Below are 22116 nucleotides of genomic sequence, written 5' to 3' on the forward strand. Positions count from 1 at the left end.
AAGGAGCAGACCGTGGCTCTGGACATTCCACAGGCGCCCCCGGGGAGGGGCTCGCCGCCGCCGGGGTCTCCCTCCGCCGCCCCCCATGGAGCCATCAATTCCCAGCCCTTCAACTGACACTCTACGGCCATCATCAAAACACAAGGCTCTCTTTTTTTTTTCCTGCTTTTATTTTTAATATTAATATTCTCACACAAAAATCACCGAAAATAGGGTCGGGTTGGGAAGACCCCCCTGCCCCTGGGGCAGAGGGACAGTGCAGTGTGAGGGGCGGGACAGTAAACCCCCCACCCCTCCGCAGCCCCAGCGGGAGAAAACGAACCAAGAAAATGAAAATAAAGCCCCAGAGAAACTCACCCCAGGGTGTCCCTGCCCCAGAGAGGCCCTGCCCTGGGCTGTTTCACGCCTTTAAAAAAAAAGGGGGGGGGGATGGTGGAGGTGGAGGTGTCCAATGTTTTTTAAATTGGCCGAGGCTGGGGAGGTCAGGGTTCCTCATAGTTCTTTCTTTAAAACTTTATTTTTTATTTTATTTATTTATTTTATTTTTTTTACAAAATACCATTTAAGTTCCCACTTCTTCCCCTACAGTACAGGAGTCGCTCACCCTCAGGTGGGGCTGGGGTCGGGTCGGGAGTGGGGGTACTGGTCCAAGAAAGTGCAGGACGTAGGGGAGGGGAGCGGGTTTGAGCACCATGAGAGCCCGGCTGGAGCCGCGGGCGGGCGGAGACGGACGGGCCAGGCCCGGACATACACTGGGGCGCGAGGGGAGCCCAGGAGCGGCCTCCCCGGGAGGCAGGAGGGATGGATGGATGGCTTGGGGTGCAGGAGGTCGGGTTTCCCAAAAAAGAAAAAAAAAAAAAGTAAAAGAAAAAAATGAATAAATAGAGGTGAGTGGGACTGTTATAAATTAAAAACCAAAAACAAAAAAGGAACAAAAATACAAATCATAACCGAGTGAATAAACAGAGACATGGACAGGGGTCACAGCTAGCGTTGAAGTAAAAAAAAGGTCCTGGGGAGGGTAAAGCCCATACAAAGAATCTCGTTAAAAACCTCGGCTGCCGAACGTCTATGTACACGAGCCGCGAGCGTCTGCGTGCGCCGGCGGCGGGCGGGAGGCGGGCGGCGGGCAGGCTGAGGGAACCCGTATGTGACCCCCGCCGCCGCCGCCGCCGGAGCCTGGTCCTTGTGTCTGTTGCTAGAAAGGCCAAAGTCGGTGAGGGAGGCGCTGCTGGGCGAGGGCCGCGGCCCCTCCCCGCCTCCCATTTTTTTTCCTTTTTTTTTTTTTCCTCGTATTTGTTAAAAAAATGGTTTTTTCTTAATAAATTAAGTGGGGAGCTGCCAATAAGGGTGGAAGGGCTGGGCCCGACCCCCTTCCCGGCCAGAGGCGGGACCTAGGTCCAGCCCAGGCGTGTGCTGGTGGCCCCGCCGCGCCCTGCGGGGGGCGGGCGAGCAGCGGGGCGTCCGGCCTCATCGCGACGTGCTGGCGGGAGCCTGGAGGGACAGAGCGGGGCTTCAGCGTGGGGGCGCGGGGCCGGGCCGCCCCGTCGGGCAGCCCCGCCGCCCGCCCGCCCCCTCGGGCAGCCCCGCCGCCGCGCTCACCAGCGTGAAGGCATCGTAGGCCTGCGCCAGCTCCTCCGTCCGGTACTGCTCCAGCACCACCACGCCCTGCAGGCCCGCGCTCCGACGGCGCGCGCAGCCCTCGCAGTGCACCAGGTACGTGTTTCGGCTGCCGTTCTCGCTCGTGACGAACAGGATGTTGAACACCTCCACCTGGCCGGGAGGAAGGGCCGGGCGGTCAGGCGGGAGGCGGCCCCCCGCGGGCACCCCGGGCACGGGGGCAGCGTCCACAGGAGCGCGCGCAGTCACTCACGTCGCATTCGTTGCAGTAGTAGGCAGGCTCGTCCTTGACGCGGCCTTGGTAAGCGATCTTCTTCCCCGCCCGCACCAGGCTCTCCCGCTGCACCTGGCAGTGCTTCATTGACTGCAGGAGGCAGAACCTGGCAAGGGCCGAAGGTGGCACTGAGACGGGACCCTAAGGGGGAGGTGTGCCAGGGCGGGCGGGCGGGGGCGGGACCCAGGACCTCAGCCCGTGAACTTCCCAGGCCCCCTTTTGAGTTGTACTTCCTGTCTTGAGTACGTCATGGTTGACATTTCGAGGGTGATGGAGGGTGAGGGTGTGTGTGTGCATGTGCCCGCGTGTGTGTGCGTGTGTGTCACAGGACACAATGGCTGTGGGATGAGAACGGGGTTTTGTCAGCCTCCTCCAAGGCACAGGGACTTCTGTGAAGGTGTCGCAGACGTGGATGGAGACATGGAGAACAAGGGTGGGAGGAACCTGTCGGGGGTGGGGGGGCTGCTAACCACACGGGGCCTCACTTGATCATCTTGAACAAGTCGGGGTCGCTGATTTTGACCGTCCGAGCTACGTTCCAGGACACGTGAATCATGGGCACGATGGACTTGACGTTCTTCACCTCGTTCCACTCGTACCGCTCCAGGGCCAGCTGGTACTGATAGGCTGCGGGCGGGCGGGCGGGCGGGCCGGAGGGCGTCCCTGAGACTCTCAGAGAGCCCCAGCCCGCTCTTCCCTCAGACCCACCCCTCCCCGACGGGCCTCACTCCTCACACCCCTCACTATACCATGACGACCCGACCCCTGCCTCTCACCGGTGAGGGGCCCCACGTTCCAGGCAATGTTGTTGCACCAGCCAGTAGCCTGCACCCAGTGCACGGTCCCTGCGTTGATCCACACAAGGTCCCCAGGGCGCTGCACGAAGCGGTAAACAGGGATATTGGACGCATAGAGGTCATCCAAGATTGGCCACCAGGAACCCGTCAGGTAGTCCACACCGTGCCTGTGGAGTGGGCAGCCACAGGGTCAGGTGAGAGACCCCAGGGCCCGGTGTGGCGGGGGTACTAGCAAGGGGTGGTGCGCACCGATCGCAGAAGGCGCTGATGGTCTCCCAATAGTGCTCGTGCACCGCGAACCACTCACAGTCCCCGGGGCCAATGTTGATATTGACGGAGCAGAAATTGTTATTCTCCTGGTGGCCTGCAGAGGGAGACAGAGCGTCAGGGATGGTCCGAGGCCAGGCTGCGCCGCGACGGCCCCGCCCTGTGCCCTCATTGGCCGGCCCGCGGGCCAAGCACGGAGGGCGCGCTTCCCGCACCGTGCGTGCGCGGGGCGAGGACGCGCGGGGCAGGGCGAGGATGCGCGGGGCGAGGACGCGCGGGGCAGGGCGAGGATGCGCGGGGCGAGGACGCACAGGGCGAGGACGCGCGGGGCGAGGACGCGCGGGGCAGGGCGAGGACGTGCGGGGCGAGGATGCACAGGGCAGGGGGAGGATGCGCGAGGCGAGGACGCGCACGGTTAGGACGCGCGGGGCAGGGCGAGGACGCGCGGGGCGGGCAGCACACCTGGCGTCCGGCTGCCAGGGACCTTCATGTAGAGCTGCACCGTGTTCATGCCCAGGATGGTGTGGCCCACGTGGCTGAGCATGTTGCCCGTGGACGTTACCCGCATGAAGGCGGGCAGCTTGAGCAGCTCCTGGAGCTGGGGCTTCCACCTGCCAACAGAGGAATGCCAACGAGGTCAAGGGCATCCAGACGAGCACCGGGCAGCCAGCGTGTCGGCCAGCCTCAGCGGTCTAGCCCCACTGACCTCTTGGCATCGGACAGGTCGATGTTAGTGCCGAACTTGATGATGTGGTGGTTCTTGGGGTCCGGCGCGCTGCTGCTGGAAGAAGCAGGCAGGTTGTTGGCCAACCAAGGGGGCGAGAGCGCGCGGCCAGGGGGACAGAGTCACACTTTACCTGGGGGGGGTTCCTGTGGTGCTGTCGGGTTCCTCCGACTCCTCGTCCTCGCTCTCCTTCTCCTCCTGCTCGGGCAGGTGGGGAGGCGGGTCTGGGTCAGCGCCGCCCTGAAGGCCACCCAGCCCAGTCCCACCCCGGCACCCCTGCTGCCACCCACGCGCGCATGCGCCTCACCTGCAGGGACTCCTGAAAGGACGAAGCCTGGTACTGGGCGTACTTGGCGATGGTGGTGTGTGAGCGGGAGCTCTCGCAGGGCCAGATCTGCCTTGTGCCGGTCAGGTCCCAGTTCTCATCTGAGGGCTGCTGCACCTGGGTGCGCACCTCCACGGTATGCTCGCCGCTGGCCTCCACCAGCGTCTTGGTGGAGAAGAGGCCTAAGTCTACAGACGGGGCAGAACTCAGCACCCAGGAACTGACAGGAATCCCAGCCCCGGGAAGCTGGCAAGGCTGCCTGCCTTCTTTGGGCCCTCCCCAGCCCCTTTCTGCAACTTCAGGCCTCAGTCTCTCAACTAGAATTCTCAGACATGCATATGGCCACACAGTAGGCCATCAGTGAATGGCAAGTGGCCCCTGGAACAAGTGAAAGATGGAGTCAAGTTTGAAATGTCCCTCGAATTACTCAGTGGGAGGAGAGAAAGGAAACAAGACCGGCCTTTACATTTCTATATAGTTTCCTCTAGTTTTATACTGTTTACAATTTCGCACAATAAAAGATCAAAAAAGAGAAAAACCAAACTATGGATCAGAAGTAGTCTACGATCCATTCTTTACATCTGTTTGGTTTTTGGAGACAGGGTTCCTGTCCTGGAACTCTCTCTGTAGACCAGGCTGGCCTCACAGAGATCTGCCTGGCTCTGCCTCCTGAGTGCTGAGATGACAGGCCTTCACCGCCTGGCTTATTCTTTTCATAGAAACAGAGACAACCAGAAGCGACTCTAACCACTCCTGAGATCCCCCTTCCCACGTGTCCACTTCTGGGGACAGAAATGGCAGATGAGGACCTCTCAAGGCGGGCTGGCACACGGCTCAGCCCTCCTCATTGCCTGTGCCTGACTGAGTACAGGGGAGCCTTAGAATCACTGGGGCAAGTCTGAAAGCATGGGGTGGTTCTCCAAGGGTTCCACATACCACAGTCCTTACAGCCCCCCCAAACTCACTGAGCCGCAGTGAGCCGGCCAGGCCCCTGATGACGGTGATGGGGTTCCGGGGGTCCGTGCAGAACTGGAGCAGAACTGGCGAGAAAGCGTCTCGCTTGCTCTCCAGCTAAGACAACCAGGAGACACGGGGGTCAGAGCCTCTGCCCGGGCTCCAGGTACCCCACCCCAACCCTCTGGGAAGGGCGGTTCCGGGGCAGACGGCACACATACATAGATGCTGGGTGTAGGGGGGTTGAGTTTTTCCCGGGGCAGCTTCTCCTCAGTGTTGATCTTCGGCTTCACAGACTGGGCCGGGGAAAGGTAGGACTCTCGAAATTTCCCTTTCACCTTGGCGTTCCTGTGGGGAGACCACAGAACAGGGTCAGAAGCGTGAGGCGATGAGCAGGAGCCCGTCCCCGGGACAGGTAGGCAGCCTCGGGTACCGGGGCCCCCGACTCACTTGCTGGCACGCATGACGTCTGCAGCACAGTGGCTGATGGTGAGGTCCGCCATGCGAAGCCGCCGCTCTTCCACCTCAGACGCAATGAAGGTCTCCTTGTCGCCGCTCTCCACCTTGATGAGCCGGATCTTCAGCTCCTTGGGAGGGCCCTCACTCAGTGACCGGAGCTTCAGCATATCCGCACGGCTCACGCCCGGGGGCCCCGGCGCTTCCTCTCGGGTCTTCTTCCCAGGGACGGGGGCGGATGGGGGTGGCTGAGCAGAGGGCGCAGGAGCAGGTGGGGGCGTCGGAGCTGTGGGTGTCTTGACTTTGGAGGCCCCACCTAGATCAGGCCGGGCCTTTTCCCGGCCCTGGATTTCTTCACTCTGCAAGTCCAGGTTCCCCAGCACCCTTCGACTCTTTTCTTTGGGAGCCTTGGCCTTGGCCCTCCCCTCCCGGGGCCGGCGACCCACACTGTCCCTACAGGCCCGTCTGTGCCTCCGATGCTCCTTCTGCCGACGCTTGCCACTACCTGGGGCTGCCGCTGCCGCTGCCGCTGCCGCCCCACCACCCTCCTCCTTGGCCTGGGCGGGAGGCAGCAGCGGCTCTGTCCCATTGTCCACCGGATCGGCTGTGTCCACCGGGTCTGCCGGGTGGGTGGCACTCCGGCCCACCCGCTCTACAAGGGTCTCACAAGCCCGGCTGATCTCTTCTAGCACCTCAGACTCAGAACGAGCAGGGGGCAGCGGCAGAGGTGGGGGCAGCTGGGCAGGGGTCACGGGGCCTGGTGCTGGCTCTTCACCTGCCCTGCGCTCCCGGGCCCAAGGCCCGCCTGAGGTAGAGAACTGAGATGACGAGGAAACCGAGGGCTTGGGGGAGCCCTGGGCGCTGGGGGCCAATGACGTGGGTGGTGGGGCGGTAGCACCTGATGCAGGACTAGAGGAATACTGAGTGGTGGGCAAGGACCCGGGCCTGGCTGGGACAGCCGCTCCAGTCCCCCGGTAACAGTACTTCTGTCCCTCGAGAACAGAGGCCAATGATTTGAGCAGGCTGGCTGGGCTGGCTGGTGGAGGTGGTGGGGGCTGGGACTGGGGAGGTGGAGGAAACTTGGCTAGAGGCGGTGGCGGCGGCAGGGCTGGTGGTGGCTTCTTCTCCTCTTCTTGGGGGGTGGTGGTGGCGGCGGCGACGGCGGTGGTGGTGGCCGTGGAGGCAGCGGGGGCAGCAGCAGTGGTGGTTGGGGCTGTGTCACTGGGAAATGGAGGCTGGAGAGAAGCGAAGGGTTCTTTGAGTGGGGGCGGGGGGACCACGCCTGCCTCCTGCTGCTGCTGCTGCTGCTGCTCCTCCTCCTTCCGAATGGATTCATCCAGCATCTTCATGATGTTAGCGAGCCCGTCGGGTAGGATCTTGAATTCAGCCGGCTCTTCAAACTGGTCCTCCAGCGGAGTTGGTGGGAAATCAAAGAGCCTCGGGCCTCGGGCAGGCAGCTCGCCAGCCCCAGGTGGCACAGGCTGGGGGGCTTTACTCAGAGAGCCTGGGGGTGGCCCCTGCCCCACCTCGGGGGTCTTTGGGAAGGAGACCCTGGGCCGGGGGCTCTCCGAGCGCCTGAAGCTTCCTGAGGTATTTTGGTGGCAGGAGGAGGGAGGGGCTGGAGGCAGGGCAAGAGTCAGTGGAGGAAGAGGTGGGTCCTGGGAGCTCAGTGTTGGGCTAGATGGCCTGGGAAGGGGGTCTATACTTCTGGCCAGGTAGGGGGGCGGAGGGAAGGGCACAGGCCCAGTAGGACTACTACTGCTGTGGCTGCTGCTGCTGCTGCTGCTGCTGTTGCTGTTGCTGCCGCTGCTGCTGCTGGTGGTGGTGGCTGGGGGGGTGGGAGGGGTATGTGAATCCTGAGTGCCCACAGAAAAGCGGGGGTTTGGAGGCCCCAAGAAGCCATCACGGTGGGGAAGGGGCGGGGGAGGACGGGGAGGTCCCTCAGCACCAAAGAGGAGCTCCCCTAAGATCTCTCCATCCTCTCGGGCTGAGCTGCGGCAGGCTGAGCCCTTCATCCAAGCAGGGGGTGGCGGAGGGCGTAAGAGGCGAGGACAGGCGGGGGGAGGGGATGATGGGGTCCCGGGTGGTAGGGACAAGTGGGGAGGGGCAGCAGAGGCTGTCAAAAACGGTTTCCGACTGCTGTGTGCCGAGGGCCCCAGGCGGGCCTGGTGAGGGGAGATCTCCAGCGCAGGAGTTTGGTAATGGTCAGCGCCAGGCTGCAAGGACAGAGCGAGGAGATCAGGGTGCTGCTCCAGCCCCCCACGGACACCCCCACCCACCTTCAGGCCGAGGTCATCGCGTACAAGGCCTGGGCTCGGCTCCACACCCCGAAGACCAGTGTTGTTACTGCTGCTGCTGCTGCTGCTGCTGCTGCTGCTGCTGGTGCCGGGGAGGCCAGGGGGCCGGGAAGGGACGTAAGGCACGCAGGCGGTAGATGCTGCTGGTGAAACGCTGGAGTCCATCCGCGACCTCTGAACTCTGCTCTCTCTAAGGTCACTTCCGGGGGGACGGGTGGCAGGCAGGCAGCCATGGCTCTCTGCTCCTGGGGGTCGGGGACCTGGACCAAGGGGTGTGGCTGGGACCAGCCGCTGGTGGCTGGGCGGGTGAGCAGTGTAAGCAGGAGCTGGGTATGGATATGAGTGAGGCAGCGAGTGCCGCTGCTCCTGGGGGGGGAAAAATGGGGCACAAAGTGAGGGATGGAACAGCCAACTTTCAGGAGGTGAGGAATCGCAAGTATTAGGGAGGGGCTTACCTGGCGCTCTGGGGGTGCTGAACCCTTGCGCTCGGGGCCCCAAGCATCTCCATGCAGGGTATTCCACAGCCCTGGCTTAGTCAGCTGAAATGGAGGACTAATAGCCAGGCTGGGCAGTGGGGGTGGAGGTGGGGGTGGAGGTGGTGGTGGTGGTGGTGGTAATGGTGGTGGAGGGAGCGGCAGACCTGGGGGAAGGCCAGCCTAGAATAGAAGAGAGCGTGAAAACCCTCTGCCTGCTGACCCACCCCCAGCCATCCCTGACCCACCCGGAGTCATCCCTGTCCATCCCCAGTCATCCTGTCCACCCCGAGTCATCCCTGTCCATCCCCGCCTCCTCCCTGCCTGCTGACCCACCCCTGTCATACCTGACCCACCCCCAGTCATACCTGTTCAGAGCTACAGCCTCTCCTGCGCTTGCCCCCGGGGCTCAGGCCCTCCTCTCCTGAGGGGCCCGAGAGTGCTGCCGGAGGCATTGGCTGTACCACGGGGGGTTCCGCAGATCTCTTCACTGGGGGACCCCCTCGCTTAGCCCCATAGTTCCGTTTGTGCTAAAAACAAGCAAGAGAGATGATGGCCCGGGCCCGGCCGACCACAGCTCCCTTTCCTGATTCACTGGGCTTCAGTCTCACCTCAAGGTGCAGCAAATTCCATACTTGCTCCAGGGGGGGCAGGACCTTGGCTCGGTGCTGACAGGAGCCGGCATGAAAGTTCCAGAGCTGGGCCTGGGCGGAGGGGAAAGGGCAGATTTAAGATGAACCGGAACACTGAGCTAAACGGCCAATCTGGGCCACCTGTGTCCTGCCTGGCCTCACCTGCTGCAGTCGGCCAATTCGGGGCCCCAGCTCGGTGAAGCTTCCTCCGTATCGAAGGGCCCTGTGGTAGCAGCATACGGCCTCCTCGCTGTCATGCTCCGACTCGTACAGCTGTCCAAGCTGTTCCCAGAGCCCTGGCTGGGCTGGCTCCCGCAGCAAGGCCTGGACACAGCCATGCAGGGATTCCAGCTTCCCGTGGAGGGGTCTCGGGGCCGGTGTCCTACGGAGTGGGCGTTGGGAGTGATCAGGCTTCAGGGGACATTTCAAGGCCTCAGTCTTACCTCCAACCCCAGAACTTTCGAGTCCCCCACTTACCCAGGAGCATAATAGGGTTTGTTTGGGTGCCCGGAGCTACTGCCGTGGGAAGGTGGGAGCGGGGCAGGGAGAGGGGGCTGCCCGATGCTGGCTGAGCATCTGTAAAGAGGAAAGGTCTGTTACGGATTGCCAGAAGCAATCCTGCTCCCTGGAAAGGAGGCGCTGGAGAGAGGAAGAGCAGGTGAGGCTGGTGTCTGGGCGACCAAATAACAGAAACGCACGGAGAATGGCGGAAATGGGCAGAGAGGAGAAATGCCCGGAGATAGGACAGGCCCAGTTCTCACCTGCCTCCAGGCAGCCATGAGCTTCGAGGGGGAGGATGGGGTGGGCAGGAGCTCCAGGCCCCAGCACAGTTCAGGCCCCCAAGGGCAAAGGCTTCCCGTGCAGAGCGGGCCCCTGGAGGGTCCACTGCCCGATGCATCCAGCCTAGGTCGGGGACAAGAGAGCACGCTCTAACAGGGGATAAAACATTTCATCTGTACATTCAGCTACAGCCCCGGCCCTTCCCTTACCAGGTCAGCAGTGGCCCCAGGAGCCCTGGAGATGGGGCACGCCCCCCTGCCCCAGCTCTCTGGCGCGATGGTCCAGCTCCGACTGCTCTCAACAAGAGTGCCCACTATTTCCAGGTGGCAGCCACTGGCCTCCCACGACCAATTCTACAGCGGGAAGAAAAGGACGCTGAACTTGCCAGCAGAGTCAGGGCCCGATAGGAGACTGAGGGCCAGAAGCCGGGGCAGACACCGGCATAAGGAGCCCCTAGAGGCCCCTAGTGGAGTGACAGGAATGTGGGACAAGCGGCGGGGAGAGAGTCAACAATAGGTACAACGCAGCCGCCGTACAGTCGGACAGGCTTCCTTCCAATCCCGAGCTACTAGGGCGACCTACCGCGCGGCTGCTTACCCAGCCTCCGTGGGAGCGTCCTCTCGCAGCTTCAAAAGCTCCGGAGGTTTAGCCAATCACAAGACGTCTCTCTCCCCAGAAAGCCAATCATCACCCTTGTCTCCGCCTCGGTAACAGCCTGGCAGGAACCAATAGGAGCGAGGTTGAGCCGAGCACTCGGCGGCCTCCGGAGGAGGAGCGGCAGGGCCGGTCAGACAGGCTCGCCCTAGGGTGACCCCGGTGTGACCCCGAGGCTCCCACCGAGGGTCCCCATCTGGGACCGGAACCCGGTGGCCGGCGGGGCAGTCACCTCCAGCTGGCTAAGAGGACCCACGCGGGTGAGGACGGGGAAACCACTCGCGGTTGGACCGGAGGACAAGCCTCACGCATCCACCCAACTGGCCATGGTCCCCGCCGGACTGCTGGAGTCGTCCTCTGCCTCGCCACCCCAAGGACGGACAGCAGACCCACGCACGACGCCGGCAAAGGCAGCGCTATCCCCCTCCTCGCTCCCCATGGCCCCCCGACAGACTCTGCGCTCGACCACTCCGGTGGAACCGCTTAGGTCTGGCATCACAGCCGAGCCCGCACCGGGCCGGCCGGCGCCTCCATCGGAACGCTCCGCCTCCAGCGCCGGACCCGGTCCGGAATCACGGTCAAGTCCCCAGTCTCATACCAAGTTCCTCCTCCAGCTCCTCCACTCTTCCCCGGCTCTGAGTCGTCCACACCGGCCGGCCCCCCTCAGCCAGTCCCCCCCAACTCAGCCCTCCAACTTCGGGGAAGCTGAGCACCGTGGAGTGGTCCCTCTCGCGTGGCTCCTGTATCCTCTATGCCCTTTCCCTGCCGGGGCCACGCGGTTCCCCACGGCCCACGTGGCCCCCACCCCCCCCCAGGGGAGGGGGGGATTTCGGGGGTTGCCCGTGACGTGGCCACTTGCGCAGCGGAAGCGATGTGTGTAAAGGGGGGGGTCCTTCGGGAGAGAGAGAGAGTGGAGGGCGGGGCCCAGCAGGCAGTGACATCACCCCTGTCCCACTCTCACCGCCTACTCCCTTAAAGAACCCAGAACCCGTTTCACTTCCTCCTTCTCGCCAATCCTCCCCCCCCCCCCCCCCACTCACTGCTTCCCGTCGAAGCCGACGGGACCCACAACGGACACGGCGCTCCTCGCTCCTAGGCTCGCTCCCTTTAGCCCCAGCTCTCTCCCCTCCTCGACTCTCGGAGCCCGGCAGCTGCTTGCCTGCGCCTACCCCAGGTCCCAGCAGGTAGGGAGCCGGCTCCGCTCGCTCCCGGGATCGGTCCATTGAGAGTCTAGAGTACAAAGAGCGGCGAGAGGCGAGTGTCGAGTACAAAGCCGCGGGGGCGGGGCCAGCGCTCCAGCTGGAGAAAGCGCCGGGCAGGAAGCCGGGGGAGAGCGCGCGGCGAGGGGTTGGGGGCGGCTGGAAAGTTCGCCTTGGCCGAGAAGTCGACACTGCGGGGAAATTTCCACCCAGCCCACAAAGGCACAAGGGGTGCGGGCGAAAACAAGTCTTTTTCCCTCCCGCCGGGGCAAGGTCATCTGTGCGTGGAGAAGTGTTCGGACCCGACGGGTTCCCGCAGGCTGCCGGGTCTCCCGGCCCCGGTGGCAGCTCGCGCCCCGCGGGCTGCGAGGGTCGGGACTCTCCCGAGGCTGCTGCAGTCCGTCAGTTACCAAGCCCCCGGGACACGTACAACGCCAAGGTGGTCAAGTGCAGCCCAAACCGGCTGACCCCCTCCCCAGACAAGCCCTGCGAGGGGGGGGACGAGGGACCAGACGTGGACCAACGGCGGCGGCGCGGGGTACCAGGTGTCAGAGAAGCAGGCGCCCTGCTAAGGAAGTGGTGCCCAGAACGCTGCTAGTTACCAGGAAATGCAGCTTCCCCTTCTGCGATGATGACACTTCCCCTCGGCCACTTCCCCTTTCCCACGGGGAACTGACTCAGCTTTCCCCAAACTAGCGAGTTCCGTCCCCCTCCAGCCCTCTTCTTGATCTTCAGCCTCTATCCACCCCCTCCCACGACGACACCACGGACGACGACGGAGCGCCCCAGAACAAAACTTCCTGTACCCTAAGCGTGATCTCGCCAACCACCACCACCACCACCACCGACCTGTGTCCTCGTCCCCCCCACGACCAGGGACGCAGGCGCCTGACTTCCCATCCGCCCCACGAACAAAGCCTTTCTCGGGGTCTGAATCAGGCTCGGGGCGGGTGGGGGGGGGCGGGGGAGTGAGTCACGCCGAAAACCATCCCCGGTTCCCACTGACTCAGCCCCCGCCTCCCTCGGCTCGCACAGACACACAGTCAGAGGCAGACACAACTCCTCAGCCCACACACACACACGGCTCACCCCCGGTCCCGCGGAATTTCCCCTCCGTCTCCCTCCAGACGGCCCCACCCCGCGCCGGGCAGCCCCGCCGCCGCACGCACACCTGTTCCGCGGCCGCCGCCGCGGGCCGCCTGGCCGTCCACTCTCACCTCCACTCTCGCTTGGAGGCAGGAGCGGCCCTCCCCGGCTCCCAGGGCTCCCACTAACCAAGGGGAGGAGGGGGCCACCGGGGACACGCACAAAGACAGACACCCCCCAGGCTCCTCGAAGGCAGGCAGGCAGGCGCGCACGTCCACGACCGGGCTGGGAGCCCGACACACTCCCGAGGCTGACGATCCAGCCTGCCCGCCCCCCCCCCCCGCCCGCCCGCCCGCCCCGCAACCCGACCGACGGGCCCCAAAAGCCGGCCGCCCAGAAAGGGTTAATGCCACTTGGGCCGAAAGCCACGCCCTCTCCATCCGGGCACTCCCGGCACGGCCGAGCCCCGCCTCCTGCATCCGGGATCTGGACTCGTAGGACTTTAACCGACCCCCCCCTCTTCCCCCGTTGAGTCCCCGGAGAGAGAGCCGCTCCATCAATCACACCCACTTAACTCTCTCCGGGCTCGGGGGGCAGGAGCGCCCCGCTCCGCGCGGCTCCCGGAGCGCGGGGTCTAAGAGGGAGGCCTGCGGTCCGCAAGCAGACGCTGGACGGACGGACGGACGGACGGCCCGAGACACCAGATCCCCCCCCCCCCCGCCGCCCCGTCGCGGACCGGTTTCTCCCGAGCATGCACACTGGGCCGGCACGCACCGGCTCGGAGGTGGGGCGGACCCAGGGCCGACCCCCGCGGGCCCCGTCCCTTGGCTGTCTTCTTTCGGCATGGCGGGAGCTAGGACGTTCCCGGCTCGCTGCTCACCTGGGAGAGCCGGAGGGAGAGGGAGGGCCGCGGGCTGGGGCTCCGCGGTGACTCAGCCGCCCGGGCAGGCCGCCCGCCCGGGATTCCCTTCCCCAGCCTTCCCCCGCCGCCGGCCCCTCCCCGCCCCCATGGAGAAGTGACAGTGGCGGCCCCGGCGGGCGGCGCGCTGGCCCGCTATGTGTCACTGCGGGCGTTGTGTCTGCCTCTGACTGGGCGCTGTGTTCGCCCGTCGGCCTCACAGGGTCGGCTGTGTGTGGGGCTGGGTGTCTGCGTGCACCTGCCTATCTATAGCTTATCTTGTCGCCCTCGGTGCCTGGGTCTGGCGCGTTCCTGTCATTATCCCTGTCTACACGACTCCTCGAGGCTGTCTCTGTCTGTGTGTCTGGTTGGCTCCTGTCTCGCTCTTTTGTCTGGGTCTGCCTCTGCATCACTGTGGTGATCACGTGTGTCTGTGCACATGCCCGGCTCTGTTTGTCTCCACGTTCTCCAAGAGAGCCAGGGAACTATCGGAGGCAGGCCTGAGGGGCTCCCTCAACTCCCCTGGATCCTGACTTCCCACTGGGTCCTTGGTCCTTCCGTTGAGTCAGTTATTTGGGGCTCTGTCTACCTTCAGTCAAGTTCAGTCCCATTCCTCGGCATCCTCATTTAGTCCCCTCAGCTGCCCGCAGCAGCCACAATGGGAACTGCTAGCATTTATTAAAGGGTAGGCACTGCGTTAACCTTGACTGGAACACTGCGTCGTTACATGCATCTTTTAACTCTCCCCCCCCCAAAACCTGCCATAGGAGCTACGTGATTACCCCACATTGTAAATGAGGAAACAGACTTGGGAAGGCAGGTGACTAACTCAAGCAAGATCCTTCTGCAACTGAGTGGACAGGCTGGGCTTCTTTCCAGAGCTAGGTTTTCTAGACTGCCCCTGACCTGTTCTACCTCAATGTTATCCTTGCAGGCTACCGCCTAGATCAGCCTTCCACTGCGTTACTATCCCAAATGTCTCATAAGCTCCAAATGTCTCATAAGGTGTGGGCAGGAGGCTCCACAGCAGATCTCTGCCGTAGGTTTCTTGGCAGTGAAACAGTACATTCAGTGAAAACATTCATTCAACACAAATCTACAAAGGCAATGTGCAAACCATCATACTAAACAGGACAGAGAGGAGAAAGTAGTCCTACTCAAGGAACTCAATGAGTGATGGGGGACAAGCAACAAAGAATCAGAGAACTCATGTTCCCAGCAGAGGGAGAATTCCCTTCTACTCGGGAGGAAAGGGAGGTGAAGAAGGGCCTCGGGAAGAGAGCTGGCCGGAGGAGAAGGACTGAGAATGCACAAGAGTTAAGAGTTAGGTGTGCAAAGCACATCTGCCGTGCATCGTGGTGAGGATGGACCGAAGAAGACCAGAGAGGTGAGATTCGAAGACGGCCATGACAAGCACGAGCTCGCTGTACGGCAGTGATCCCCAACATGTTCCCACATCAAGTCCCAAGCACTTTCCATAAGCATGAGGATTCATAAGAAGAGCCTTCCCCTTCAAAACAAGCCATCTCACTGGGGTACCTCACATCTACTTCCAGTCCGCAAACCCTAGCTTTCTTCAGTTAGGAATGAGTTGTGGCTCTGGGGTGTGGGTAAGAGGCTTCCAGGTAGTAGAGAGGCTGGTGAAGTGCAGGGCAAAACCATTCATAGGAGATAGAGGGGAGCTCCAACCCGGAGGGCTGAACCATTCAAGCATGGCGTGTTGGGGGAGGCTAGGGTTGGACTGGACCATTCTGATGGTTGGGCATGAACCAGATCACAGCAAAGATTTTCAAACATGCGGTGAAGAGTTGGACTTGGGGGAAGGGGTGACACTCAGCAGCCAAGCTTACCAGATGGAGTTTGAAGTGTTCAGTCTCATTGGAACAATCACCCCAGCAATGGGGTGCAGCAGAAGCCGTGGTGTGGGCAGTGCTACGGGGCTGGCATGGTGCCTGGGGGAACCTAAAAGAGAAGATTTCAGTTAGAGGTGGGGTCTCCCACAATGGAGGGGTTCCCTTGTGTTCCTTGCCCCCTCACTGAAGAGAAACCTGGCTCTAGAGGTCAGATGAGATGAGAGAATCAGTTTCCATGGCAACCTGGAAAAAAGCCATCCTCCAACCTTCCCCTCAAGAGGCAGCCTGGTTCAGGTGGTAAGGGGGCCAGGCTGTGGCACCTGAGTAAGTCCACAGTGGACACCAATCCATGATCCCTCTTCTGACTGTACCCAGAGTAGGCTCAGTGACAGCTGACACCTACAGCCAAGTCAGCCTTCGTCCTGACCCCAGGGCACGTGGACCCTAGGCTTCGGTTCTGGCTCCTCCAGCCCAGGAGTTCCTCCCCAGCCTTGACTAGACACCAGATAGTCAACCTCACCCTTTGGACTCCGACCCTTCCCGTTCCCTGAGGCTGGTGTAGGCAGGTCCTGGCAAGTGGCACAGGTGGCCAGACAAGATGAACGGGCCCAACAGGGAGGCGCCTTCTTTGCAACAACTGTGGCTGGGCCTGAGCCGGGAAGTAGCCTCTGCAGCAGGCTCCCTCCATGTCACCTCCAAGGCCATATCCTGTTTCCCCATCACCTCCTTCCTCTGTGTGGCCCAAGGAGGTGACAGGGGCCCACTCCCTTCCCTCCCAATCCTTAGGTACAAAGAAGTAGGGCTATTAACACAAGTCTAGGGCCAAGAATCAGGGGTTGATACAGGGGTCCGACCTCAGTCAGCCCTCACCTCAGACTCACTCCTCAGGGACCTATGTTTCCCCTTCTCCTGCCCCCAGGACCCAGACACTTGGGCCCTCTGCCTGGCCTCTCCATTTCCTGGCTTTCCAGCCCCCATCTTTCCCCCTGCCCCAGAGACCTAGGCCTCTGGCCCCCAGCCTCCATGATGCAATGTGCTGCAAGCTTTTCTAGCTGCTGATGACACTGTCTCCGGGGAGGGGTTATTTCTGACCTAAGCAAGGCCCTTACGGGGCAGTGGTCAGCTGCAGGCTGAGAAACCCAGAGTGGTAAGGCCCTTCTGCTGGAGAAAAATGCCGCAACCCTCCAGGACAGGGAGGCAAATTCAGGACTAAGGCGCTTGCTTACCCAGCAGTTGACAGCATTTGTGGAGGTGGGGTATGCGAGAAAGGGTCTAGCCTAGTGGGGAGAAGGGAGGCCTGAGGCCGACCGAGAGGAGTGAGGGGCAGCCAAGGGGGTCAGAAGGGTGCGTGAAGGGGTGTCTGGACACCAGAGTGGGGGAGGGCCAACCTCAGAACTTTAATCCCTCACCAGCCTTGGCCCCAAGCAGGAGGCTGTAATTCATCTGTCCAACAGCTGGGGTGGGGGTGGGGGGGCATGTGGATGAGGAGGAGGGGCTGGGGCCTTCTTGTGCAGATAACCAGACAACAAAAGGGGAAGCTGAAGGGCCAGCTCCCAAGTGCTCAGGTCACCCCGCTGGCCTGCAGATTTGCCAGTGGCCCCCACCTGGTGGCCCACAGAGTCTGTGGTTCAGACTCAAAGATTCTTGGTCGTGGAGTCCAAGGACTCGAAGATGGGGTTCTGGAGAAAGCCCATCCTCAGCACCCTCGGGGCAGGCTGTCAACCCCTGCTCCCACCTATCCGGGCAGAGCCACTGTACGGCAGACTTGCAGGCCCAGGACCAGACAGCCTCAAATGCCCTGCTCACCCAGCCAAGCCTCCGCAGACACTGCCTGCCAGCTCCCCCTCCTGCCAGCACAGGGTGGCAGTGGCCACACCAAGGCTGTCCCTTTAAATCATTACCACCCCTGACGGTGTGGACAAACCAAGGGCCCTGCCCCCCAGGCAGCAGCTTGCCACCTCCCCACCCCACCCCCCCAGTCCCCAGAAATGTAAGGGCCATTTAAAGGGACATCAGAGAGGCAGCCTGGTCTCTAACAAATCCCTACCCCTCCTCACACACTCACAGACCCTGTCTCCAGCGGCACATAGCTCCCTGCCTCTCCAGAGGGCCCCCCAAATTCCGGTTTTCCCTCACCCCTAGAGACTGCTACAAGGAGAACGGGGCAAGGGAGGCTGGGGGGGGGGAGCCATTAAAGGATAAGGACTCCCTCCTCCCTTAGAGCCCCTGGAGACAGGTCGGAAGAAGCCAGCCCGAGAAACAAGCGAGACAGAACCCCAAAAGGTGCCTCGGGCAGAACAGGGGAGCACACACTGTGGGGTGGGGGGAAGGGAGCCAGGCTGCACGAGACAGAGGGTGACGGAGCCAGCAGGCGACAAGCCCAACTCGGGGAAATGGAACAAGGAGGGCTGGGGAAAGGCAAGGCCGGGGGGATCGGGGCGACGGAGAGGGGTCGTCCGGGAGGGTGTAGAAGAAAATAAGACAGGGGGAGGGAGAGCCAGGCTGGGGTTACCTGCTGGGTGTCTGTCCCCCGGCGGTGCCCCCAGAGTCCGGGTAGGGAGGGGGAAGCAGCAGGGGGGAGTGAGGGCTGGGGGGGCGGGGGAGACGGTCCCTCCTCTGCCTCCTGGGCCTGCCCCAGCGCTTGCAGCCTCGGCCTCCCTCCCTCCTCCTCCCCGTCCCCGAGTCCCGGAGTCAAACAAAGAACTGTAGCAGGCTCTCCCCAACCCCCTCCCTCCCTCCTCCTCCTCCTCGTCCTCCTCCTCCTCCTCCACCTCCTCCTCCTCCCCTCCCTCCCCACCAGCAGGCTCCCTCCTCCTCCCTTCCGGTCTCTCCCTTTAACTACCGCTCCCCCAACCTCCCCCCACTAGTCTCTCTCCACCACCCACCCCAACCTTTTACACACCCCTTTAGCCTAGCCATGTCCCCGCTAGGGAAACTGTGGAGTCCCTTTGCAAAACGAAAGGCTCCGGAGAGCGACATGGGAGGGCACCAGAGTATCGCTTCAAAATCATAAGCCACAGCGTAATGATTTTAACAGCCCAAGGAATAGTCTTAGCTATTTTTAAGGAGGGGAAAATAAACCTAAAGAAAGCAATACAAATCTGACTAAAGCCCACGTCAAATAAGGTACATAAAGTAGTCGATGCTAATTCCTAACACCCCCATACACCACACACACACCACACACACACACACACACACACACACACACACACACACACACCAGTTAGCAAAACTCCACTCTTCTCTACCCAAGCCCTAGTGATAGTTACTTTAGAACTGGTCCACCACCCACTATATAACTAACACCATTTAATAACACGCATTTCATGACACTCGTTCACTATTAATTTTATGCCAACCACTGTGCTAAGTGCTTTGCATAAATTATTTCACTCCTACCCCTCCCATGAGCTAGAAGGTAGGTATTGATATTTAAATGTCCCAGATTAAGGACTGGGAGCTCTGAGAGGTGTTGACCCGTCCAAGTCCCCTTGGTAGGCAGAGCTGGGATTAGAATCCTGGTTTGAGCTGACAGTCCACGTTCTAAGGCATATAGGACAGGAGACACCAATACCATCCATCACCAACTCCAAGACGGGCAGCCAGAGAGACCACTGAGTGCCTCTCTCCAAAGCGGGCAATGCCAGAAGCTGATCCACCTACCTACCCAGATCAAGACCTTGACTTTTCAGCCTGACACTGTTTTCTGTTTGGTGGGAGGAGGTGAAGCCGGTGTCAGGGATGAGTTGGTGTGTGTACCCCACATACAGATGTTTCTCTTCGGGGCAGCTGCCTTGCAACTACCCACACTTCAACTCAAGATGGGAAAGGGGCGCGACATGCCACTGGGCCGTGCAGCAGGTGGGAGACTCTGCCAAGGGTGCGGGTGGGGGTGGGGAGGGAAAGGAGATTGAAGAGGAAGTTTTTCTGTGGCAATCTAGAAAAAAAAAAAAATGACCCAGAATTCTCTCAACTCAGCAAAGGAGCAAAGTCTTTTAAGCCACACCACACCCGCGCCCCTCCCCCTCACAAAACTCCAGGCCAGGGTTTCCCACCTGCAGGATGCCAATGCCAAGGGAAAGGAAGGGGGAAAGAGACGGCACGGGAATGGAACGGGACTCCGGGCAGGGGTGGGAGGGGATGGAAAGGGGAGGAGATCGCATTGCCTGGCAACCGTCCCGGGGCACGTGCACTGGTGACATCATCCCAGGCCACCTCTAACACAGACCTTTGACTCCTACCAGGGCGAAGAAGCCGCTGGCTAAGTTTCCTGGGAAATAGCTATAGGAATTCTGGAAACCCAAAAAGGAGGGGAAGGAGGGAACCCAGGCGTCCTGCCTTTATCTGTATTAACCCCAGCAGGACTAATCCTAGGGAATCCGGTCATTCGCCTGCCTCCTCCTCTCAGCCTCCAGCCTTGACCTCCCAACCCACATTTCTGACTGTCCCGACACGCCCCTTAGAGATACTGTGCCTTCTTTCTTCTGGGCTCGGCCCCTGGTTAGGGGCGGGAGTCTGGGGACAGGGCACTCGGTCCCGAGGGACTCCGTCTGCTATCTGCGGGATCCCCTGTGCCCCAGCTGGCCGCCAGCCGGAATCTGTCTGGGTCCCCAACTCTCCCGCCCCTCCCGTGCTGTTCCAGGGCGGAGTCTGTGGAGTTGAAATCAGGACACGCCGAGAGGAAGAGTTATATAACCCTCTGGAGAAGCAGAGAAGGACGAGTGGAGACGGGGACAGACAGCCCGAAAGCAGCCAAGGGAGGTGCAAGAAACCCTAGAGAGAGCTAGAAGGAAATGTTAGGGGAAGGGGAGGGAAAGGTTTGCTTTGCATATCAAAAAGCAGGGATTCACAAGGGAAAATAAGGGCATGACGACCCTCTGGCCAGGAAAGTCACCTGGACCACTAGGGGCTTCTCACAGTGTCCTGCCGGGTCACTAACTGCAGCTAGGCTTGCCTGGGCGGGTGAGGCCTCGGGAATGGGCGCTGGTACCCACAACCTTTCTTTTGTGGAAACAACCTAAGCTCGAGCTCGGGAAAGCCGCGACTGAGCCTAGGGGGCCCGGAAACCACAGCTCCGCCCAGCCCACCTGGGAGCTTTGGGGCGCCAGCTGGAGGTGGCAGTTGGGAACACAGGTAGCCGGCCTTCCCACAAGAGACTGACATCAACAGTCGACACCCGGCTAAAGAGCGCAAACCCACCCAGACGTCTGGGCCCGCAGGGGTTGAGAAACGCAGCCCTGGACTAGTTTGCAAACACAGACTGAAGACCTAAGGCAAGGGTTGGGGGGGGGGGGAGACGACTCGCCGCGCAGGCGCAAGAGGCGGCCTGGGCGCGTGCAGTGGAAGAGGGTGTACTGGGAGCGATGCGTGTGGGAGTGCACGTGCAGATCCCGGGGAGCCACCGCCTCCCCCTCCTCCCCCGTCCCCCCCTCTCCCTGCTTCAGGCTCTCTATAATGCCAGCTCCCCATTGGTCACTACGGCCCTGACGTAGGCGACGTTCTCTACAGCGGATTGGACAGGCGAGGGAGAGTTTGGGAATCTGGCGGGGGACGCTCGTTGCCCTGTTACTCTGGCAACTGAGCAAACAACCCAGGCAAGCGACCGAGATCCGACCGGAGCTAGCTTCTGGGTCCTGCCTTACTCGGAACGACAACGGCATCGCTTCCATAGCATCTCAGCTCGTTGCTTCTCTGTCTTTCTCTCGGGGTTCTCATCACCCGGAACTAGGTGTTCTGCCTTCGACCTTCCCACACTCCAGCCCCTACCCTAAGACAGCCACGGCCACGACAGGTCGGAACGAATCTGCAGCTTAGGCACCAACCGGCATTGCCTTTCACCACTGTTGATTCCAGGCCACAAAAGCATAGACTGAGAATCTAGCCCTGTCTCCGGCTCATGCCCTTTACCCATATGCTTACAATTTCCTGGAACAGTGGAGGTGGGGGTGGGTGCCAGACGGATGACAGGAAATCAAAGAAGAACCTCAGCGCACCTTTCTCACGGGCTAGGTCATAGCTAGATTCCCCCAACCCGCAAGCGCCTGGTGGGCGTCTCATCTTCGCCATCTCGCGGCTACGTGGGAAAGGTTCAGCATGGAGAAAGGGCCAGAGCCCAGCGACAAAAAAGTGGGGACAGCACCGGGGAGGCCGAGAGCAGAAGCTATGTGGTGGAGTGTGGTGAGCTGGGAAAAGCTACCGCTCCTGGTGGGATGGTGAAGGTTGAAAAATACACATCCCACCAGGGGAAAGAGCTGGAAGGAGCCTTCAAGTAGCCCCGTAACTGGAGGCTCACTATGCCTGATCGCCCAGCCCTAGACCTTACGGCAAGCTGCCCTGTAGTCTTGTTCCTCAGGATCGCTGAGCCCCGCCCTAGGCTAAGTCCCCATCCCAACGGGGACTGGGAGTACTTTCGGGCCCTCTTGACCTTTGCAACCATGACCAGTTTTTCCGCGACCTTTGCCTTGTTCACTTCTGGGGGACCTGGATGTCCTGCGCCCCAACTTTGCCATTGCTTTTTCCAAGACACAAATGCCCATCCCTAGTCAGACCCCTGCAGAGTCTGACGTCCCGCCCCCTTGCACGGAGATGGCTTCCCTCTTTCCAAAAGTCCCTGCGGCTCCCCATTACCTGGTTCTGGGGGGTCCCAGATATTCGGGGTCCGCAAGGCCTCCTGGGGGTCGAGCGGGCCCCCCCTCTCCCAGACAGGGACTGGGGGGGCCGCTCTACCCCGTGGCGCAGTTTGATTTTCCAACGCAAACACTCGCACCCGCCCCCCATTCCCCAACCCCGCCCCCGAGTCGTGGCCCCGCCCCTTTGCGCTGCCG

At 61.5% G+C, this 22116-nt stretch overlaps 1 protein-coding gene across 10 annotated transcripts; it reads right to left on the reverse strand.

The window, feature by feature from the left end:
- Nucleotides 1–149: 149 nt before the first annotated feature.
- Kdm6b (lysine demethylase 6B) lies at nucleotides 150–22062 on the reverse strand. Of its 10 annotated transcripts, none has more exons than XM_076542689.1 (25): nucleotides 21920–22061; nucleotides 18956–19229; nucleotides 15287–15398; nucleotides 10197–10314; nucleotides 9809–9952; nucleotides 9581–9722; nucleotides 9297–9395; nucleotides 8982–9201; nucleotides 8799–8891; nucleotides 8556–8717; nucleotides 8170–8370; nucleotides 7721–8080; nucleotides 5412–7633; nucleotides 5183–5309; nucleotides 4973–5078; nucleotides 3990–4195; nucleotides 3816–3880; nucleotides 3665–3733; nucleotides 3421–3569; nucleotides 2941–3055; nucleotides 2671–2858; nucleotides 2380–2521; nucleotides 1874–2000; nucleotides 1603–1773; nucleotides 150–1494 (listed from the first exon to the last, which is right to left on the reverse strand). In XM_076542689.1, exons 6-25 carry the CDS (start codon nucleotides 9715–9717, stop codon nucleotides 1471–1473), a joined length of 4983 nt encoding a protein of 1660 aa, XP_076398804.1. In that variant the 5' UTR covers nucleotides 9718–9722; nucleotides 9809–9952; nucleotides 10197–10314; nucleotides 15287–15398; nucleotides 18956–19229; nucleotides 21920–22061; the 3' UTR covers nucleotides 150–1470. The 10 variants fall into 10 exon arrangements, with proteins under 10 accessions (XP_076398804.1, XP_015847820.1, XP_015847821.1 ...); XM_015992334.3 differs by having other exon boundaries at nucleotides 3665–3736; XM_015992335.3 differs by lacking the exon at nucleotides 18956–19229 and having other exon boundaries at nucleotides 3665–3736; nucleotides 21920–22062.
- Between the last annotated feature and the right edge of the window lie 54 nt (nucleotides 22063–22116).

The sequence above is a fragment of the Peromyscus maniculatus genome, chromosome 8 (assembly GCF_049852395.1).
Source record: "Peromyscus maniculatus bairdii isolate BWxNUB_F1_BW_parent chromosome 8, HU_Pman_BW_mat_3.1, whole genome shotgun sequence".
Lineage (NCBI taxonomy): Eukaryota > Metazoa > Chordata > Mammalia > Rodentia > Cricetidae > Peromyscus > Peromyscus maniculatus.